The 19,341-nt window shown below is 41.8% G+C and overlaps 1 protein-coding gene across 1 annotated transcript in view; it reads right to left on the bottom strand.

Moving 5' to 3' along the window:
* Positions 1-1,524: 1,524 nt before the first annotated feature.
* lama1 (laminin, alpha 1) overlaps positions 1,525-19,341 on the bottom strand; it is a 274,266-nt gene continuing 256,449 nt past the window's right edge. Inside the window, exons 58-63 of the mRNA XM_052022961.1 lie at positions 16,413-16,602; positions 14,857-15,009; positions 11,544-11,697; positions 8,013-8,146; positions 5,631-5,853; positions 1,525-1,979 (exon numbers count right to left, since the gene is read on the bottom strand). Of these exons, the coding sequence (XP_051878921.1) occupies positions 1,819-1,979; positions 5,631-5,853; positions 8,013-8,146; positions 11,544-11,697; positions 14,857-15,009; positions 16,413-16,602 (1,015 nt within the window). The 3' untranslated portion in view covers positions 1,525-1,818. The remainder of the gene's footprint in view (positions 1,980-5,630; positions 5,854-8,012; positions 8,147-11,543; positions 11,698-14,856; positions 15,010-16,412; positions 16,603-19,341) is intronic.

Here is a 19,341-nt window from a genome sequence, read left to right as displayed (position 1 = left end):
TTTCTAATCTGAACAAGTGTTAAATAACATTACCTCACCTTCATCTGTTTTTACTCAGCTGTATAGATGATCCCCTTGAAACAGACATTAAGCAGATTCATACAAGTTAGTTTATACATTTCTGATCACCATGGGAGCAACTTGGTTCTGCACACCTTGTTCAGGTGTATTAGCTGCTGGTCAACAAAATGAAGCTTGTTCTAATTCATATGTAAAGATCTAAATGTGTGCCAAGAAATTGTGATGTTATACTCTGGATTCCACCTTGAGCTTTTATAGCACTTCAGGTGAAGGGGGATGAAGTCATATAGCACAACACAATGATTTAGAATGTAACTCCCAGTACACCTGTAAAAAAATTAGATCAAGCCTGTCAATATTCAGCCAGTCTCTTGTACCTCCTACAACATTATTTGACAATATTTGGGAGCTGGCAGATTTGCCTACAACACCCATGGCACTTTAATTACGCGTGTTAAACTTTGTATAAAGAAAGAAATCTTTTAAGGGGGTTAAATTCCTATTTTACATTTTTATATCTATTCCTTAATTCAAGTTATTGGTTATTTCAGGCTTTTTAACGGAAAAGCAATTTCAAATGATCAGGATTAGACCAAATGTATCAAAGATTTTTGATTAGGCTTCCTGATGTGAAGGGAGGTTGCTCTTTTTCTGGGTTAGTCACTGAAAAGGAAAGAAGAGTTTATTTCCTTGTGTGAAAGTAATTTTTGAATTAGTAGTACTTTTGTTAAGTGATAAGTGGGGTGAAAGTGATTTAAATTTTTAGCTGTGCGATCCTATTGCTTTGGCCACATTCTCACTGGTATTCTGTACTGACTTCACCCTTGCTGTCCATTTATTGCCCATCTTAATTACTTCATAAATGAATGGCTGGCTGGGTCATTTCAGAGGGCAGTTATGTGTCAATTGTTATAGCTCTTGAATCATAATCGCATTGGGTAATTAAAATCATTTCTCAGGATCTGGGCTACTGGTCTTGTAAAAGTACCTGTGCGCTACCTCCCTGAATTATTGCAGTTGTCTGTCAAAGGTACTTCCACAATGCTACTGGGGAGGGATTTATCAGACTTAGAACTGGGAACCACAAAAGAAAGGCAATATTTCCTAATAAGGATGGCATTTGACTTGTAGGGGCACCTACAGGTTGTATTCCCAAGTGCCTTCAGCCTTCGTCCTTACTGGCTGCCCTTTTCTTTTTTGAAACACGTGTTTTATTTAAACAATATTTGGTAGTTACATTACTGATCTTACTTTTGCCCTTCCCATTTTTTATTTAATTAACTGAATTTAAATTCCCCATGGTGGATTTGAACCTGTGTCTCTGGATCATTAGACCAGACTTCTGAGTGCTCAGTAACACTGTATCACACCCAAGGGCTTTTCAGGGCTGGTGGTAGGTTAGCAACTCCACTTCAAGGAGAGTGTTATTTCCAGTCTTGAAGGTTCTATGACAGTGTAAGTATAACGTACAAGATGCCATGTGATCAAATCTTGTTTGCACTTTAATTGCAAAAGAGTTAAAAATATTCAAAATGAACAAAGTTTAACTTTTCAGTAAATACTGTCAAAAAGAATCAATTGTAAACGTGGATGAAAAAGTATTAAAATATTCATCCTGATGCTGTTAATGATTGTTTTGATGGAGGTACTTGTTGTACAGTACAAAATTATTTAGCTAAGCAACTTTTATAATTCTTGTTGGCACAAAATGCATATTTATCCTGAGTCAAGGAGGACACTTAACACCATGGTGAGATAGGTATGGCTCCAGTTTGCTTTGAAAATATTCTCTGGAAGCTAGTGCTTAATTCCAGGACAGGAGTGGGGGAAAACTCCTCGGAGGTCAAAGGCTCTGCTGAAGTCAAAGGCCTCGGTCTGTTGGTTTTTTGTCAGCTTGAGGTTCCTCATGCAGCCCTGGAATGGCTTCTGAAGTGTCAGGCAATTTTGCTTCACATTCGCTGTGTGGACAGATAAACATGCACCATTACCATGGGTTTCTTCACCTGAAAAACTTGCACAATATGCTTAACCTGCTTCACAAGTTTTCATTTACTGTACTTGGCATTGCAATGAATAGGTAAACAAGCTGTTACAATTGTGAAATTGTTCAAAAAGCTGGAAGCAATGCATAATGAAAATTAGACCCTTCCATGTACCAGCGAGGTCCCTAAGCCTCAAGAGAGAACAAATTAACCAGGGACCCTGGTACCTGTGTCTGTGAGTGAGTGAGTGCACATACATGTTGGACAGGGACTGAAATGCTATTAGCCTACATTTTCCATTCTATGTTTGAGCAGACCACCAACATCATTAAGAAGAATGTAAGAGCACTGCAGTGTCAGACAGCTCAAACCTTTGCAAACTGAATAAGACCACAAGAAATGGGAGCAGGAATAGGTCCTCTGTCCCTTGTGCCTGCTCCACCATTCAGTAAGATTCTGGCTGACCTTCTACCTCAACATCACTTTCCAGGGTGAACTTCCTTTGATTTGAGAGTGAAAAGACAATTCTGTGTGAAGTTAGAGACAATCGGATGCATGACAGCTGTGGCAGGGTTTGCATTCCATTACTTCCTACAAGGTGAAACCTAACAGTATGAATGGCAGTGATGCTTCACTTCCTGGTGAGTTCAATGCTGTTTATGCACGTATTGAAAGGGAGAATAACACTACACCTGTGCAAATTCCCACAGCATCTGGCGACCCTGTGATGTCTGTCTCAGAGACCGATGTCAGAACATCCTTCAAGAGAGTGAACCCTCGCAAGGCGTCAGGCCCCGATGGTGTACCTGGCAGTGTACTGAAAATCTGTGCCGACCAACTGGCTGAAGTGCTCTAGGACATCTTCAACCTCTCACTGCTGCAGTCGGAGGTTCCCACTTGCTTCAAAAGGGCATCAAGCATCCCAGTGCCCAAGAAGAGTAGGGTGAGTTGCTCAATGACTATCACCTGGTAGCACTCACATCTACTGTGATGAAGTGCTTTGAGAGGTTAGTCATGGCTGGAATTAACTTCTGCCTGAACAAGGACCTGGACCTGCTGCAATTTGCCTCCCGCCACAGCAGGGCTACAGTGGACACAATCTCACTGGCTCTTTCACTCTGCTTTGGAGCACCTAGACAATGGGAAAACATACATCAGGCTGCTGTTTATCGATTACAGCTTGGTATTCAACACCACCATCCCCTCAGTACTAATCGACAAGCTTCAAAACCTGGGCCTCTGTACCTCCCTCTGCAACTGGATCCTTGACTTCCTTATTGGGAGACCATAGTCAGTGTGGATCGGTAATAACATCTCCTCCTCACTGACAATCAAGACAGGCACACCTCAAGGACGCATGCTTAGCCCACTGCTCTACTCTTTCTACACTTGTGACTGAGTGGCTATGCATAGCTCAAACGCCATCAATAAATTTGCCAATGACATCACTGTTGTTGGCAGAATCTCACATGACGATGAGGAGGCGTACAGGAGTGAGATAGATCGGCTGGTTGAGTGGTGTCGCAAAAACAACCTCGTACCCAACATCAGCAAGACCAAGGAATTGATTGTGGACTTCAGGAAGGGGAAGTCTGGAGAACACACACTAGTCCTCATTTGAGGGATCAGCAGTGGAAAGGGTGAGTAGCTTCAAGTTCCTGGGTGTCAACATCTCAGAGGATTTATCTTGGGCCCAACACATTGATGCAATCATGAAGAAGGCATGCCAGCAGCTTTACTTCATTAGGAGTTTGAGGAGATTTGGTATGTCACCAAAGACTCTTGCAAATTTCTACAGATGTACGGTGGAGAGCATTCTGACTGGTTGCATCACCGCTTGGTATGGAGGCTCCAATGTGCAGGATCGAAAGAGGCTGCAGATAGTTGCAGACTCAGCCAGCTCCATCACGCCACAACCCTCCCCGCTATTGAGGACATCCTCAAGAGGCAGAGCCTCAAGAAGACGGCATCCATCATTAAGGACCCTCACCATCTGGGACATGCCCTCTTCACAGTACTACCACCGGGGAGGAGGTACAGGAGCCTGAAGACCCACGCTCAATGTTCCAGGAACAGCTTCTTCCCCTCTGCCATCAGATTTCTGAATGGTCCATGAACAGCACCTTGTTATTCCTGTTTTTCACTAGTTATTTATTTTTGTAACTTACTGTAATTTTATGTCTTGCACTGTACTGCTGCCACAAAACAACAAATTTCACGACATGGCTCAGTGACAATAAACCTGATTCTGATTCCCTTAATATATAAAAGAAACACTATTGTTCTGTCTTGAATACTCTCAGTGATTGAACCTTCACAGATTTTAATACACTCTCAATGAAGAAATTTCTCCTCAGCTCTGTTTCGAATGGCCAATTCCAATTTTCAGACTGCCTGTCCACAAAAAAAAACAAGTGGGAAAGTTATATTGGCCCCATGCGACTGTCTGAGAAAGAAAAGGTAGAATATAGTGTAAGGAATGTACCAGCTATTTCTATTTTATGTGGGAGTATTAGAGAAAGTAGATGCACTCTTGGTCTGTTTAACTTCTTGCTGGCAAGACAAATAAACTGGATTTCTCATGGAGCTGCCCACTGTGCGAAGGGCCACAATCGCTACCTGTAAAATGCCTAACAATGACTCTTAAACTCTTGGGCAGAAGAGGTATCAAGTTTTTTAACAGGCAATATTAAACTGTTTTTTTAAAATTGCTGGCTTATACTTCAACTAATAATTTTATGCTGGAAAACAATGTAGCAATGGGGCCACAGTAGGAGTGTCCAGAGTGTGTGTCTTTCTGTCTGCTGATCCTGCTCCCAGCATTAACCATGTAACCAGTATCACTGTCTGCCAATGAAGGGGGCTGTGATTTAGGTGGCTGGAGACATTGAGAACCTAGCTACACCCAGATGGGATTAAGAAGTATTGTTGTATTGGTCTAATGCCTGAAAAAAATGGGAGGAGTGTAGTGATTTTACTTCCATAGCAATCCTTTGAAGCCTCCTGTTATAGGCTTGGACTTCTCACACCACTTCTAATCCCACCAGAATGCTGAAGGGGTGATAGATCTGGTGTGACTGGTTTTCCCTCCATAGGTGCTGTCTGACCCACCGAGTTCCTCCAGCTTTTTGTATGTTATACCCAAACCAAAATGTAGCCTCATCAAACTCTCAAGGCTTTGAGTGGGGCTTATTTAATTTTGCTTTATAAGCTTAGCTTGCTTTAATGTATACCAAAAGATGAATAAACTTTGATTTTTAAACAACCTTGAACTGTCATGATTGGAAATCTCCTTTGTAATATCCTTAATGGTGATGGTTGTGATCCAGATAGAATTGTAGGTTTGTTATGACACAAGAGGAGGTCACTGATCTTCAAGTTAATGCAAGCTCCTAGCAAAGCAATCCTGTTAGTGCCATTCCCCTGCCCTTTCTCCATAACCCTGCAGTTAATTCTCTCACATGTGCCTATCCAATTTGAAGGCACTTTGGAACATTGCATTATGTGATGACAAAACAATCCAAGAGATGGAACTGGACCACACAGTGGAAAAGGTGCAATTTTTAGACATTAATTTGCCATGAAGTCAATGGAGACATGAGACATCATTTTGAAAAGAATACATACCAGGATAGCCACCCACATAGATAGGATCATTAGTATCGGCTGAGGTTGACTGTATGTAAGGATTATCAGCCTGCACAGTAACTCCATCCACAGTCAGTGCAATACGATGTTTGCTCTTATTGGCTTGAAGTTTATGCCACTTGCCATTGCACAGCTGGCTCGCATCCTTGGGCTCATACCTAGCAGTAACTCTTCCAGCTCCATTATTTACATGGAACAGAACCTGGCAGGAAAGAAGTCCGAACAGTTAAGAGAATCCCCTAACCAACCATTACCTAAGAAGACTGCACAAAATGAGATTCTTCCAAAGGTACTTTATTACATGCAAAGTACCACAGCATTATCAATGCTGTACACCATGTAGAGGTATGGTAATGTATTGCTTATGTTACTGAACTAACAGCAAGAACACTGGACCACTGATGCAGAGATAAGAGTTTGAATTCCACCATAGCTGCTGGTGAATTTAAATTCAAGTAATTAAATAAATCTGGAAGTTTTAAACAAGCTAGTAACTGTAACCATGAAACTACTGGAGTGTTATTAATAGCCTACCTGCTTCACTAATGACTTTCGGAGAAAGAAATCTGCCATCTTTACCTGGTTTAGCCAATATGTGGCTCCACACCCACCAATGTAGTTGACTCTCAAATGCCTCATCAGTTCAAGGGTAATTAGGGATGGACAATAAATCCTCACATTGCCAATGACGTCTAAATCCCATGGAATAAAAACCTAAACTACTCACATTTCCGTGTGGCAAATTGTTAATTTCTAATAGGCCAGAGAAAGCACTTTTTTCCAAATGGAGGGATTAGTAATTGTGAATGAACTGGGGTTTCTCACTTGCCAACACAACCATAAATCAAAGAGGTACCTTGATTAGGGCATTACAAGGAACCAGATTCAATGAGCCAAATGGCCCCTTTTGTTCTGTAATGATGTTGTGTTTTCTTGAAGGGCTTGCACCATTCCAGATTGTAAAATGGTGTTACAAATAAAAAACAGTCTAACCAGGGGAGTTGAAAAACATGAATTACATTATGCACTTTATTTACTTCAGGCATTCTCTTTCATGGAATCCTTTTAATAGTATAGAGAAGGAAAGAAAGAGTTAAGCAAGAAGAAATGAAGTCAATATAATTATTTGGGAAAATGCCCAGGCAAGTGAACCTAATTTTTAAGCATTTCCACATGGTTAAACATCTAGCTTTGTGTATAATGTGGAAAAAAAACCCAATGTCTGTCCAAGCATTAAATTCATGTTTGTAATAAACAAAACAAAAACCTAAATAGGGATTAAACAGCAAAGTTTGTATCATATTTATGCTTTCAGCAAGAGATTATTTAGATTGGATTAAGTCTTGGCATGACAGGAAATACAAAATGGGGAAATTGCTCCACAAGAGTCAAATGATGATCCTTCAGAAGTTGGCTAGCAATTTTTCATTCCTCAAAGGGACATGTTCCATTACTTTTGGACCTGACATATCATTAGAGCTCCTTATGTATTCTGCAAGACCCAGCAAACATAGATCCCTTTCACTGAACCTACAGTGGCTGTAACAGGCTGCAGGCTACATTTCACCCCCACAAGTGCAGGTTACAATGAAAGAGAGCAGCCTAACCAAGGGGCCACACTTTAACAGGAGATGACTGGATAATAGCATAAAGTCTAACTACCACAAAAGATGACAGGTTCAGAATCGTACTATAAATTGTGCAGAAAGTGAATAAATCTGCCCTAATCTGAAGGATTTATGCTATAATTGTCTTTCATTCATGGGTAAAGTTCTCTCTGTCCCCTTAATACACAAACTTGGGCTGCTGTCAAATAGGATGTAAAAAAAAACAGCCACGTAGCCCTCCTCTGGACTCTCTCTAGTAAATTATAGTTTATGTAAAGTCAAACGGAACATGGCCAACATGTAGAGTGGTGTAAACTGTTGTCCATTAAAGATGCTGCTCAATTTTCAGTTCCATTCTTTGTTCGTCAGCACACTTGGTCACAAACCAGTTTGACCATTAAAGCTCAAAAATGTCTTGATTGGCTAGGTTTTTGTTTGCAGAGGAATCCAGGGTTCAGAAAGAAAAGGGAAGCTGAGGCCAACGATCAGATCAGCCATGATTTTACTGAACAGTGGAGAGGCTTGAGGTTTCGCCTCCTGCTCCCACTTTAAATATTCCAATGTTCATTGATGGTTTTCTGGAAGGGTATATGCAATAGTGTATGGATTATCGAGGCGTAACAAGCATTTGGCTACTGATTTCATTAATGACGGGTTATGGTACCAAAATCACCTAATATGGTTTTTGACCGTCTACAAGTGCCGATCACAATTGCACTTGGTCTGAAGCAGGAAACCTGGTTTTCTTTCTTACCTTGCCATCTACGATCTCCAGGCCAATTGCGTCCACCTTGGCACTGCTAATACCCAGCAATACGGCGTTCCTGGTTGTGCTGCGGAACTCAAACGTAACAATTAAATCTGACCTTACTTTGTAACCTTCTTTGACTGCAAATGAAACACAAAAAAATGTTTAGTCCATGGTTGAGGAGTCTTAAATGAGACATATTACTGCAATGAAGGGAAATGGTTTCTGCCAAAGCACTTGCTTATTTTTCCACAGAAGGAGCTAGAGAAAAGCAACACCACTCCTCCTCTGCTGGTGTGGTCAAGGTCCACTGTGCAATGGTCCATCATAGAGCACAGAAAAGGATCTCTGTCCCACCGTGTTCACACCAACCAACAAGCCCTCGCTTACACTAATCCTACATTGATCCCATTTTATTCTCCCCACATTCCCAACGACTCCCTTCAGATTTTACCACTCATCTACACACTAGAGGCAATTTACACTGTCCGATTAAACTATCAACCTGCATGTCTTTGGGATGTGGGAGGAAAATTGCAGTCACACAGACACTACCAGTGGTCAAGATTGAACCTGGGTCACTGGAGCTGTGAGGCAGCAACTTGACCAACTACACCACTGTGGTGGCAAAGTTTGTTTGCTTTTGTTTTAATTCACTCCCAGGATGTAGGCATTATCCACCCGACCTGAAATTAGTGATGAGCATGGCCATTTCAAGGGACAGTTAAAATATCAACCACATTACCATGCCAACAGGTAAAGACAAGAAATTTCCTTCCCTACAGAGCTCTGGTATAAAGATGGGCTTTCCCAACAATCCTGTATTTTCACACTCACTCTTACTCATACTACCTTTGTAAATTCAGTGAAATAACTCTGGAGCAATACACAAAAAGTGCTGGAGGAACTCAGCAGGTCAGGCAGCATCCATGGAGGGATATAAACAGTCGACGTTTTGGGCCAAGGCCCTTCATCAGGACTGGAAAGAATAAGAAGCTGGGGGGAGGGGGAGGAGCACACACAGGCAGCAGATAGGTGAGTTCAGGTGAAAGGCGAGTCCAGCTGAGAGGGGGAGGGTAGGTGGATGGGGGAGGGGGAGAAGATGTAATCAGCTGAGAGGTGATAGGTAGAAGAGGCAAAGGGCTGGAGGAGGAGGAATCCAGAAGGAGAGGGCAGTGGACCATGGAATAAAGGATGGGGGTGGGGAGGACAGGAGATGGGCAGGTCATCAACGTGGGGCAAGGGAGCCATGGGAATAAGGGAAGACAAAGGAGTGGGGGGGGGGGGGAAGAAAATATGAGGTGTCCTCCAACCTGTGCCTGACCTCAACATGGCAGTAGCGGAGGCCATGGATAGACATGTCGGTATGGGAATGGGATGTGGAATTGCAGTGGGTGGCCACCAGGAGGTCCTGGCTCTGGAATTAAGTTCACAGCTGCTGCAAGGGATTTGAACTCACACCTCTGCATCATTAGCCCGTGCCTCTGAATTGTTAAGTGACATAACCCCTTTGCTGCTGAAGATTACACTGTGCATCTAGGTAGATGGAGAAGAAAATTCTGTTGACCCTTGGCAAGGGCAATACGGAGAGCACCAGGTGTGCTGCGGCTGTCGCTATCTCTTTTTCCTCAAGTATTTATTCATGAAGGTAGCCTGGCACAGTTCATCTGTTACTACCTAACCTTCCAGTGTTTTGGTGGCTTTTGGACTTTAACTCTTTTTCTAAGCTGTTCCAATGCCCTGGGTAGGACTTTCACAGTGAATGGTAGGGCCCCGGAGAGTGTTGTGGAACAGAGGGACCTAGGAGTACAAGTACATAGTTCCCTGAAAGTGGCGTCACAGGTAGACAAGGTGGTGAAGAAGGTATTTGGCACACTGCCCTTCAGTCAGGGCAATGAATACAAGAGTTGAAACATTATGTTGAAGTTGTACAAGATGTTGGTGAGACCCCACCTGGAGTATTGTGTATGATGTTGGTTACCCTGTTATAGGAAAGATATCATTAAGCTGGAAAGAGTGCAAAGTAGATTTATGAGAATGTTCTCAGGACTCAAGGACCTGAGTTATAGGGAGAGGCTGGGCAGGCTAAGACTTTATTCCTTGGAGTGTAGGAGGGGTGATCTTGTAGAGGTGTATAAAATCATGAGGGGCATAGATTGATGGATGCACACAGTCTTTTTCCCAGGCAAAGAGAATCAAACACTAGAGGGCACAGGTTTGTGAGAGGGAAAAGATTTAAAAGGGACATGAGGGGCAATTTCTTCATGCAAAGGGTGTTGCATATATGGAACGAGCTGCCAGAGGAAGTGGTTGAGGCAGGTACAATAACAATTAAGACACTTGGACAGGTACATGGATAGGAAAGGTTTAGAGGGATATGGGCCAAACACGAGCAAATGGGACTAGCTTAGATGGGAATCTTGGTCGGCATGCATGAGTTGGGCCAAAGGGCCTGTTTCCGTGCTGTATGATTCTATGACTCAATGGAAGAGAATCATCCAAAGGTGATTCAGCCTCGGAGTGGAGGAGGTGTTTGTGATTTGGAAAACTCTCTGTGAATGAGTGGGCGAAGGAGCAGTTCAACTGAAGCTGTGATCAGTTAATGGCCCCACAGAGAACTCCTGGGCCCATCTTAGCAGCAGAGCCACTGCTTGAGTGTTTCAGTGCTCTGCTTGTTGGCGGCTTGGAACCCAAAACAGTTCAGGCTGGAAAAGTCTCAGTAACGAAGGTGTAACGAGGATGGCCCTTGTCCCCAGATAGCTGGCCTGTGATTTCTTATGCAGGCAAAAGCTGAGCAGGATGAGGTACTGGCACGGTAGGACACTGACATTTTTCAGGAACCAGGAACAGGCTCTGCTGATGGTAATGTACCAGCTGAATGTTAAAGGAGATGAAGCCTTTTGTGTTTTACCCTTCAAGTATGCTTGCTCAGGGCTGGACAATGTCATTGGGTAAAGCCTGCTATGTTGATAGAATAGATAGACCCATCTTGCTGCCTCCTGGTGTCCATGGGGACCCTGAAATATTGGCTGGCTTTTAAAATCAGGGTGTTAATGCAGGCACAGTTTACAGACTGACTAAGGTTATTCACAACACCTGTCACAGCATGGAAAGACATGAGGTTGAGACACATTGCAGTCAGCCTTGCTGTTGGAATCTGGATAAGTTGGTACTAAACTTTCCCCTGGCAGGGGTGGGAAAAATCATCCTGTTATTGGAAATAATTAATTTAATTACCATTTTGGTTGCTATGGAGGATTACAAATAAAGTGATTTAAAAAAAATCTTTTTCACACTCAGCAGTATGGGCATCATTAGTAAGAGCAGGATGTAATTAATGCCCATCCACAATTTCCCTTGGGAAGATTGTTTCTATCCTGGTTCTTTCCAAACATCGCAACTGCTTGACGATAATTTGGGAACATGAGGACAGGTGCAAGGCTCAAATGAATTTAATCAAGGATCTTTTTTATAGGGAACTTCACAAATACCTGTGTAAAGCAGAATAGAACTTCTTTAATATTAAACATCATTTACCCAGTGCAGCAAATCCTGTGCCGTCAAAGAACGAGCCCTCCTGAACGGCAGCATAACATCTGCTCACAGTGAGGATGGAGACTGGCCTCTCCATGTCCAGGGGCTTGCTATTCAAGGTTACACCACCAAGACAAGCAGGAATACTGTGTGTTGCCTGAGGAACAACAAAGAAACCAAACATACAAAGAGATGAAAGTCTAATAATTCACATCAGATTGAAATTTCTTGAGCTTTTTCTCATTTAATGGGATTTAATGCCTTCCATAATGTTGCATTTAATGTGGTATAACTTGGACCAGGCAGAGACAACTGCAACGAGATTCCTTGTGTGTATTTTCAATTGCTGGTATTTCAGATAATAATGAGTAACAGGCTCTGCTGGGTCCCTCTAGGGCTTTATTCTTAGGCAGGCCAGGGCTGCTTAGAATGAACGGCTAAACCATTGCTTAAAAGCAGTGCTCAGCCTTCATACCCAAACATTAACCCTTTAATGTCCCCTGAATTGACAAAGCACGCTGACCATGAAGCAATTTGCAGAAGCAGTGACAGATTACCTAATGTCAATGACAGGCTCAACAGCACTGCTTTAGCAGAATTACTAATGAGGCCATGTTTTCAATAGTCCTGGGTGAGCGAGTGCTATAGGGAAAAAATTTGATGTATGAATAGTGATATTTATTTGCTCTATAGAATTCCACAAGTCAACATGCAAATCTCTCTTAATGCAAGTTAGCCAGACTGTTATTAGTGTGGCCACCCTATCTTTAATGCAACATGTATGAGAATTATCATCCCCACAATGCACAGTAACAATTTGCCAAGGCTTCTTCAAAAGCATTTCAAACCAATGATGATGGAAAGTGGAGGACACTATGAACTCGTTTGCCATCCTGCCTGGTAAATATATTGGTTATTCTTTCATTGCCATTGGAATCTCCAACTCAACAGCACTGCAGAGTATTTTCACCATCAGGCTTGCAGCTACTTCAGAAGGTGGTTCATCACCACCTACTCATGAACAATTAGGATCGGCTTTAAAAGCTGGCTTGGCAATGATAACCACATCTTGTGTACAAATAAAGATAATCTTCAACTCCTTCATTGGTTTGCATGACAATTGTCTACATTTTCTGGAAAACAAAGGGCTTTCTCAACCTTTCAAAAGATACGGCCAAATTGGTCATAGAGTTGGATAGTTTATCTCTGTTCTATTGCCCAAAACTCAAACTCTCCTTATTGAGATCTGGGTGAGAGAGATCAGGAAAGCAACAAACTCCATGAGCATTTCAATGGGAATCTTCCAGAATGGGTATATAGTTTGACAGGCACTGGTATCTGAGGCAGATGGTGCTCACCAAGCACATCTCCCTGACTGGACCTAACCAGACATTCTGGCTAGGACTGGGACCTGCACATCTGCCCAAGATCATGGATGAAACTGACTCTTATTTTTAAGGCCTGTGATGCTGCTGCAATTAGGTTTTTCATTGCACCTGTGCATACATGTACTTGTGCATATGACAGTAACTTTAGAAGATAATATTTCCATTTAGCAGAAAGAAATTGGTTGTGCACACTGCATTGTAACAGGTACACAAACTAAATTGTCTCCATGTGCTGAGGCTTCTAGATTGGGAAGTTATCTTGGGCGTGAACTGACCCTTCCACTTGTGACCACAAGAGTGTAAGACAAACTTTCAACAGCTGGCTACTTATATTTATCAACCATTCACATCAACGTTACTCTGAACTGCAACAATCTTAGTTAAATATACTTAGCTGCAAGTGCTTGACTGCATTACTAGACTGTCTCCTTTCTTTATTCCTGAGAGTTACACAGTACTTTGTTAATCTCAGTTTGTGATTATTTTTACTGAAGCACTGAATTTACAAATATAAACAAAAAATAGATGGTTTTATTAAAATCATTCCCTTTCCTGGAATCCTGATTTCATTTCCTGCATTGCTCTGCCACATCCTTCGTTAAGAAGGCAAGAGCACAGGATGGAGACATTTCAATGGATGATGATAATGCTATTTCCTATATATGTTGAGGGACATTTTACCCTCCTTCCTTCCTCTGCTCCCTTTCCCTTCCTTGAACATATCCCGAAACACAGCTATCCAGCAGTCTTCCATGAAGAGCTGAATTCAGATGGTATTATTTGCTTGTGTAGTCCTAAGTGGGACACTTTGTGCTCATGGTGCTGTTAATGAGATGACTGCTGGATAACATTTAGTTTAGAATTATTTGGTTCTGACTGATAATAAAAAACACAACGCTGTCCGCAGAGGAATATCTGGCAAGTCATTTTTCTTCATTGATAAAACTATGTACCAGGAATAAATGTCAACTGCACAGAAATTAGGTTTTCATTCATTTTGCTTTATCACTTCCAAAATGCCCATTCAGACTCCTGACCCTTCCCGTTTATTTGTGGAACACACTGGTTATTTGTGTGACAGTGGTCAAAAGGACCATGAGATTAAAAGTGCAGGCAGAAATAAGGCTGGCATAGTTGTGCAGTAGTTCATGCTGCTTCACAGCTCCAGGATCTTGTTTCGATCCTGACACCGGGTGCTGTCTGTGTGAGTTTGTACCACGCGGGTTTCTGCTGGGGGCTCCTGTTTCCTCCCGCATCCCAAAGATGTGCTGGTAGATTAAATGACTACCTGTAAATTAGCCCTTTGTGTAGGCAAAAGAATCAAAGGGGAGTTGATGGGGCACGTGACAGGGAATGAATTACTGGGAAAGGAGACTGATGGGAATGCTGGGAACTGGTGGGCTCCTGTGTTGTAATTACTAAGCAAACACAGAATCCATCACATTAAAGGAAACATTTTGTCAAAGAAGTAACTAAGGTAAATAAAAACAGATGATGCTGGAAATACTCAGTAGGGAAAGCAACATCTGTGGAGAGAACTGAAATGTGAAGTGCTTCTTTCTCCATAGATGCTGCCTGACTGATCCACTGAACAAGTCTGCAGTGGTTATTATTCCTGATTTTGATTTAGCACTACTTTCTAGAGACTAAAAGCTGATGCACCTTTTTTTAATATGTTTTAATAACCAAAAATTCTTGATTTAACCAAACATTAATAAAAATGAGAAAACATCCCAAAGATAAAGCAAAAATAAAAACCAAAAACATTCAAAATCCCATTTAGAACATCCTACTCCCTTTGTACATGGTTCCTCATGGGGAAAGTGGGGCCAATTCACGTATTTATCAGTATTACTCATGATATGTCAGTACTGATAATGACAAACAGGAGTAGCCTGCTAGCAAATGAACAGTGAAGTTGTTCTTACATTTCCTATTTTCTTGGCTGTGTAATCCAATGGCAAGCCTCCAAGGTATAACTTTCCTTGCACATCCAGTGAGTTGCCATCGCCCAGAGCAGAACTGGATTCCTTCCCATCCACAGTAATCACACCTCTACGTTTTGCATATTCTGTTTTTACCTTTAAAGAGAGACATAGAAGAAGTATAAAGAAGTAGAAGTAAAGGGATTCCATTGACCAAACCAGATGTACTATAATACTGATCTGTTTATATTTCATGTTTTCAGCATCTGCGTTATTTTGGCTTTGTATAACAGTACAGTTTCTTGTCATGGATGAAGTGAAAGGCATTTTTTCATTGACTTACAGCTTTAAGATGGATTGCCTTCCAAATAACATACCTCAGAGTGTGGTTTATCACTGGATCTAACTATTGCTGCCTCCTTTTACTCTCAATATGATCACTTCTCACAGAAGATCATTACTGGTTAGGCTTCACCTGACAACTAATGGCAACTTGTATTTCTATACCAGCTTTAAGATAGGAAACTATTGCAAGGTGCATTATTGAACAAAATTTAACATCTAGCCATATGGCGAGTTATTAGGACAAAATAAACAGTTTTTCAAGAGTCCCGAAGGAGGAAACCTAGAAATCCTGAAAGGTTTAGGAGAGTGGGTAGTTTACATCTGGTAAGTTTTTTTATTGATTTGAGAATTCTCAGAAGTATTTCATGAAGTTCTATCACTTGTCTGTCATAACTTCACTGGAAGAGCTTACAATGGCTCAGAAGGCTCTCTGCAGCTCTGCCCCTGAAATTAGACCAAATAAGGAAACCCTAGTAAAAATTCTCCGATTTTAATTTGGGAGGACGCTGAAGAAGGATTTAATTGACGTTCACAAAATTAGGAGAGGCTGTTAATTCCCAATTAAGGAATTCTTCACCTTAACAGAGAGATTAATAACCAGGGGAAGAGATTTAAGGTGATTCTGGAAGGATAAGAGGGGAATTGAAGAGAAACTTTTTAACTAGGTGGGAGGAACTCCTTGTGTCCCACTGACTCCATCAATGATGTTACTGACCCACTTGGGAGAAAGCTCTAGCCCAGCATTAAACATGCTCAGAAGTGCCAGCTGCCCGTGGTGGTGGGATAAGTTTGAAAAGTACTTGGCCTTCTAGATTTTAGCAGGCTGTATCAATTTACTGCCCCATTTGGCTTCCAAGAAAGATTACAGTTAATACACACACATACAAAGTGATTCACCACTGGCACTTGGCAAGTTAAAATATAATCTTCCAACATGTACAAGCCCAGCTGAACAATTCCAGTATAAGTCATTCGGGAAGTGGGTAGAAAACTGGTTGGCATTGTGGAGCTGTGAGTCTTCACTGATGTTTACCTTGGAACTTTCATCTGCCTTTTACAGAGCCCATGGTGGAGAAGGAATTATACTGTCAGTTTCCTAAATCATGATGTGAAGGAAATGGCTAACTTGAAATTTCTTTTACATTGTAGCTTGCATGTAAATGCAGACGAAACTGAGATTTTAGTCAAACAGCAGACCTAACAATGGGACTTACTGAATGCCACTGGCCGTCGTTAATGGGGTTTGGCAGGATGGCCACTGCTGTACCTCTCCCAAGGTTAAAGAGGAAGTGCAATCTCCCCATCCACAGCTGAAGGGCTGCACAGTCAATCTGGTTTTGATGAGCCATGTAGTAAATCAGTCCGCTGGAGGCATATGTTCTAATGTTCAGCTGGATAGAAAACCTGAGCAAAATGGAAAGCACAATCATCAATTTTTCAAGTAACCACAGACTTTCCATTACACACAGCTTTGGTCAATGACAATTGCTCCTTGCCAGAGCAAAAGTTGATTCTTAGAAAATGAGATTCATATGTGAACTGTCGTTGCAGAATACTTTAAGCTGGTTTTTATTTGTGACATTTTTTTCATAAAAACCACAACCAAGGAAATCTCTTCAATACAAATCATCTGAGACATGAGATTTGCATCCTGGTATTTAAATTAAACACATCTTTAATTGATTTTCCAGCTTGATATTAATGGCAGTGAGTGATATGCTGAGCCATGAGATTAGAGTGTGGTGGTGTATGTTTCTGTTGCCACAGATGGTCCATAGTGCTTCATGGATGCTCAGTTTTGAGCTGCCAGATTTGATCTAACTCGAAGCAATTTAGCATGGTCATAATGGCACAAAGCAATATGGAGGATATTCTCAGTGTGACAACAAGAAGATGTCTTCATAATGACTGTATGGTGGTTACAACGCCCAATACTATTATGGACAGCTACACCTGTCACTGGTAGATTGATGAGGGCGAGGCCAAGTGCATTTAAAGGAGTCTTTGAGAAGATCAAAAGGGAAAATATTGATCTTAGTTCTTTCTTCCATTCTGGCACATGTGATGTTGCAACCATGACTGATTACCCTTCTCCTACCTTTATTCCCATGTTCTCCTCATTGCAGGATCCCTTAAGGGCAAGCTTGTTATAATCAAGGCTCTAATTCTTCATTTCTCTTTTCAACTGTGGCACTGTGCTACATTTGGATTTTGGATGCAAGATTTTTTGTTAAATTCACTCAAGGGATGTGGGCTTCGCAGGCTGAGCCAGCATTTAATTGCCCATCCCTAGATGACCTTGAGAAGGTGGTGGTGAACTGCCTTCTTGAACAGCTGTAGTCCATGAGCTGTGGGTATACCCACAATGCTGTTGGGGAGGGAGTTCCAGGATTTTGACCCAGTGACGGTGAAGGAACGGTGATGTATTTCCAAGTCAGGATGGTGTGTGGCTTTCAGGGAACCTTCGAGCTGGTGGTGTTCCCATGCTTTTGCTGCCCTTGTCCTTATAGCTGGTGGAGTTTGTGGGTTTGGAAGGTGCAGTCTAAGGTCTTGATGAGTTGCTGCAGTGTATCCTGTAGATGGTACAGACTGCTGCTACTGTACGTTGGTGGTGGAGTGAGTGAATGGTTGTGGTACCTATCAAGCAGGCTGCTATGTCCTGTATGGCAAGGTATGGGACAGCCTTAAACAAGAATGATGGGTTGAATGGTCTCCATCTGTGCCCTCATTCTATCTTCCATAAGTGGTCTGGTCAAGAGAGGTTTTCCTGCAGGGAAGCATTTGTCTCCTCCCACTGAGAATTAAGCAAAGATCAAGAACTGTATCGGAATCTGTCAGCCCTCTGTTATCCCATGGAATTGAGCAGGGGAACATCAATTCACAATAGCTCAGAGCATACTGAGAATATCAGCATTAACAAAGACACACTGAGCATGGCTATGTGTGAATGCAGGTGAACTGCGCATTTTGAAAAATAGCAGGTGTAATTTGCTATGATCTTTTAATGTGTGCCCAAGTAGATGAGAGTCACTGGTGTCCCCTAGCTCTTGATTCCTCAACCAGGGAAAGCTTTTTTACCGATCAAGTCAAACACAACCTTCCTTTCATAAATCCATGCTAATGCTGCTTAATCCAGTTGGCGCCGTAAGTGTGGCAGCACTTGTAGGCTGCCCCCAGAGCACTCTATGCAAAAGATGCATTTCACTATGTGTTTCGATGTACATGTGACTAATAAAGATATCTTCTTTCCAAGGAGATCTGTCATTACATGACCCAAGCACCCTCCCCATCACTGAAGTCAGGCTAACAATTAGGTAGTTCCTTATTTTCCTTATTCAATCTGTGTTATTATTATAAATAATAACACAGATTATCAAATCGGCATTTGTAGGACCTTCCTGTGTTCAAATTGGCTGCCATTTTCCCTACATTATGGCAATGATGACCCTTTAAAGCCACTTTATTGGCTGTAGAATGTTTTAGGACATTGTGAAAGACATTATTTGAATGCAAACCTTTTTAAGATTTCTGTATGGCCTGATAACCCATTAGCTGACAGAAAACTCGATGGTACTAGAGCCTAATTAAAAGAATAGTCAAAGCTTGGTCACCTAGGCATTAGTACCATTATTTGAAATAGTCCTAATTCATTTCTTAATGGGCAGGGAATCACAAGATCTCACTCAAGGTTTTCGCAATGAATAAAGTGAGAGATGAAAAATGCATGAAGTCTGGGGAAGAGCACGCTATGGCTTTTGAAATTTGGGTAATGTTGGTGCAGAGTGAAGGATGCTTCACCCTGTAAGTAAGTGGGACCAGAACTTAACCTGGAGACTCTTTATCAAAGTCCAAAAATGAATGAGTCTTAAGCTGACATAAACATTAACAATTAATTTACTGACAAGTAACAGATGGAAAGCAAGGCCTTGGTATTTGGGGGAGGTGTGTTAAAGTGCCAAGGACTTATGGGCAGGAAGTAAGGAAGTAAGGAAGTACTTTTTTCCCCAGATGTCCTGGAGATTTAATGCAGGAGAGGCTTTTAAATGACTTCTGCAGGTTTCCCACCCAACATCGAACCTGATTAACAGTGTGGTCAAGCAGAGAGGGGAACCACAGGAATTGAAGTGATGGTCATGGAGGAAA

Source organism: Pristis pectinata, chromosome 9, assembly GCF_009764475.1.
Source record: "Pristis pectinata isolate sPriPec2 chromosome 9, sPriPec2.1.pri, whole genome shotgun sequence".
In the NCBI taxonomy this organism is placed as follows: Eukaryota; Metazoa; Chordata; class Chondrichthyes; order Rhinopristiformes; family Pristidae; genus Pristis; species Pristis pectinata.
The sequence above is the reverse complement of the archived record's forward strand: the minus strand, read 5'-3'. Positions and strand labels throughout refer to the sequence as shown.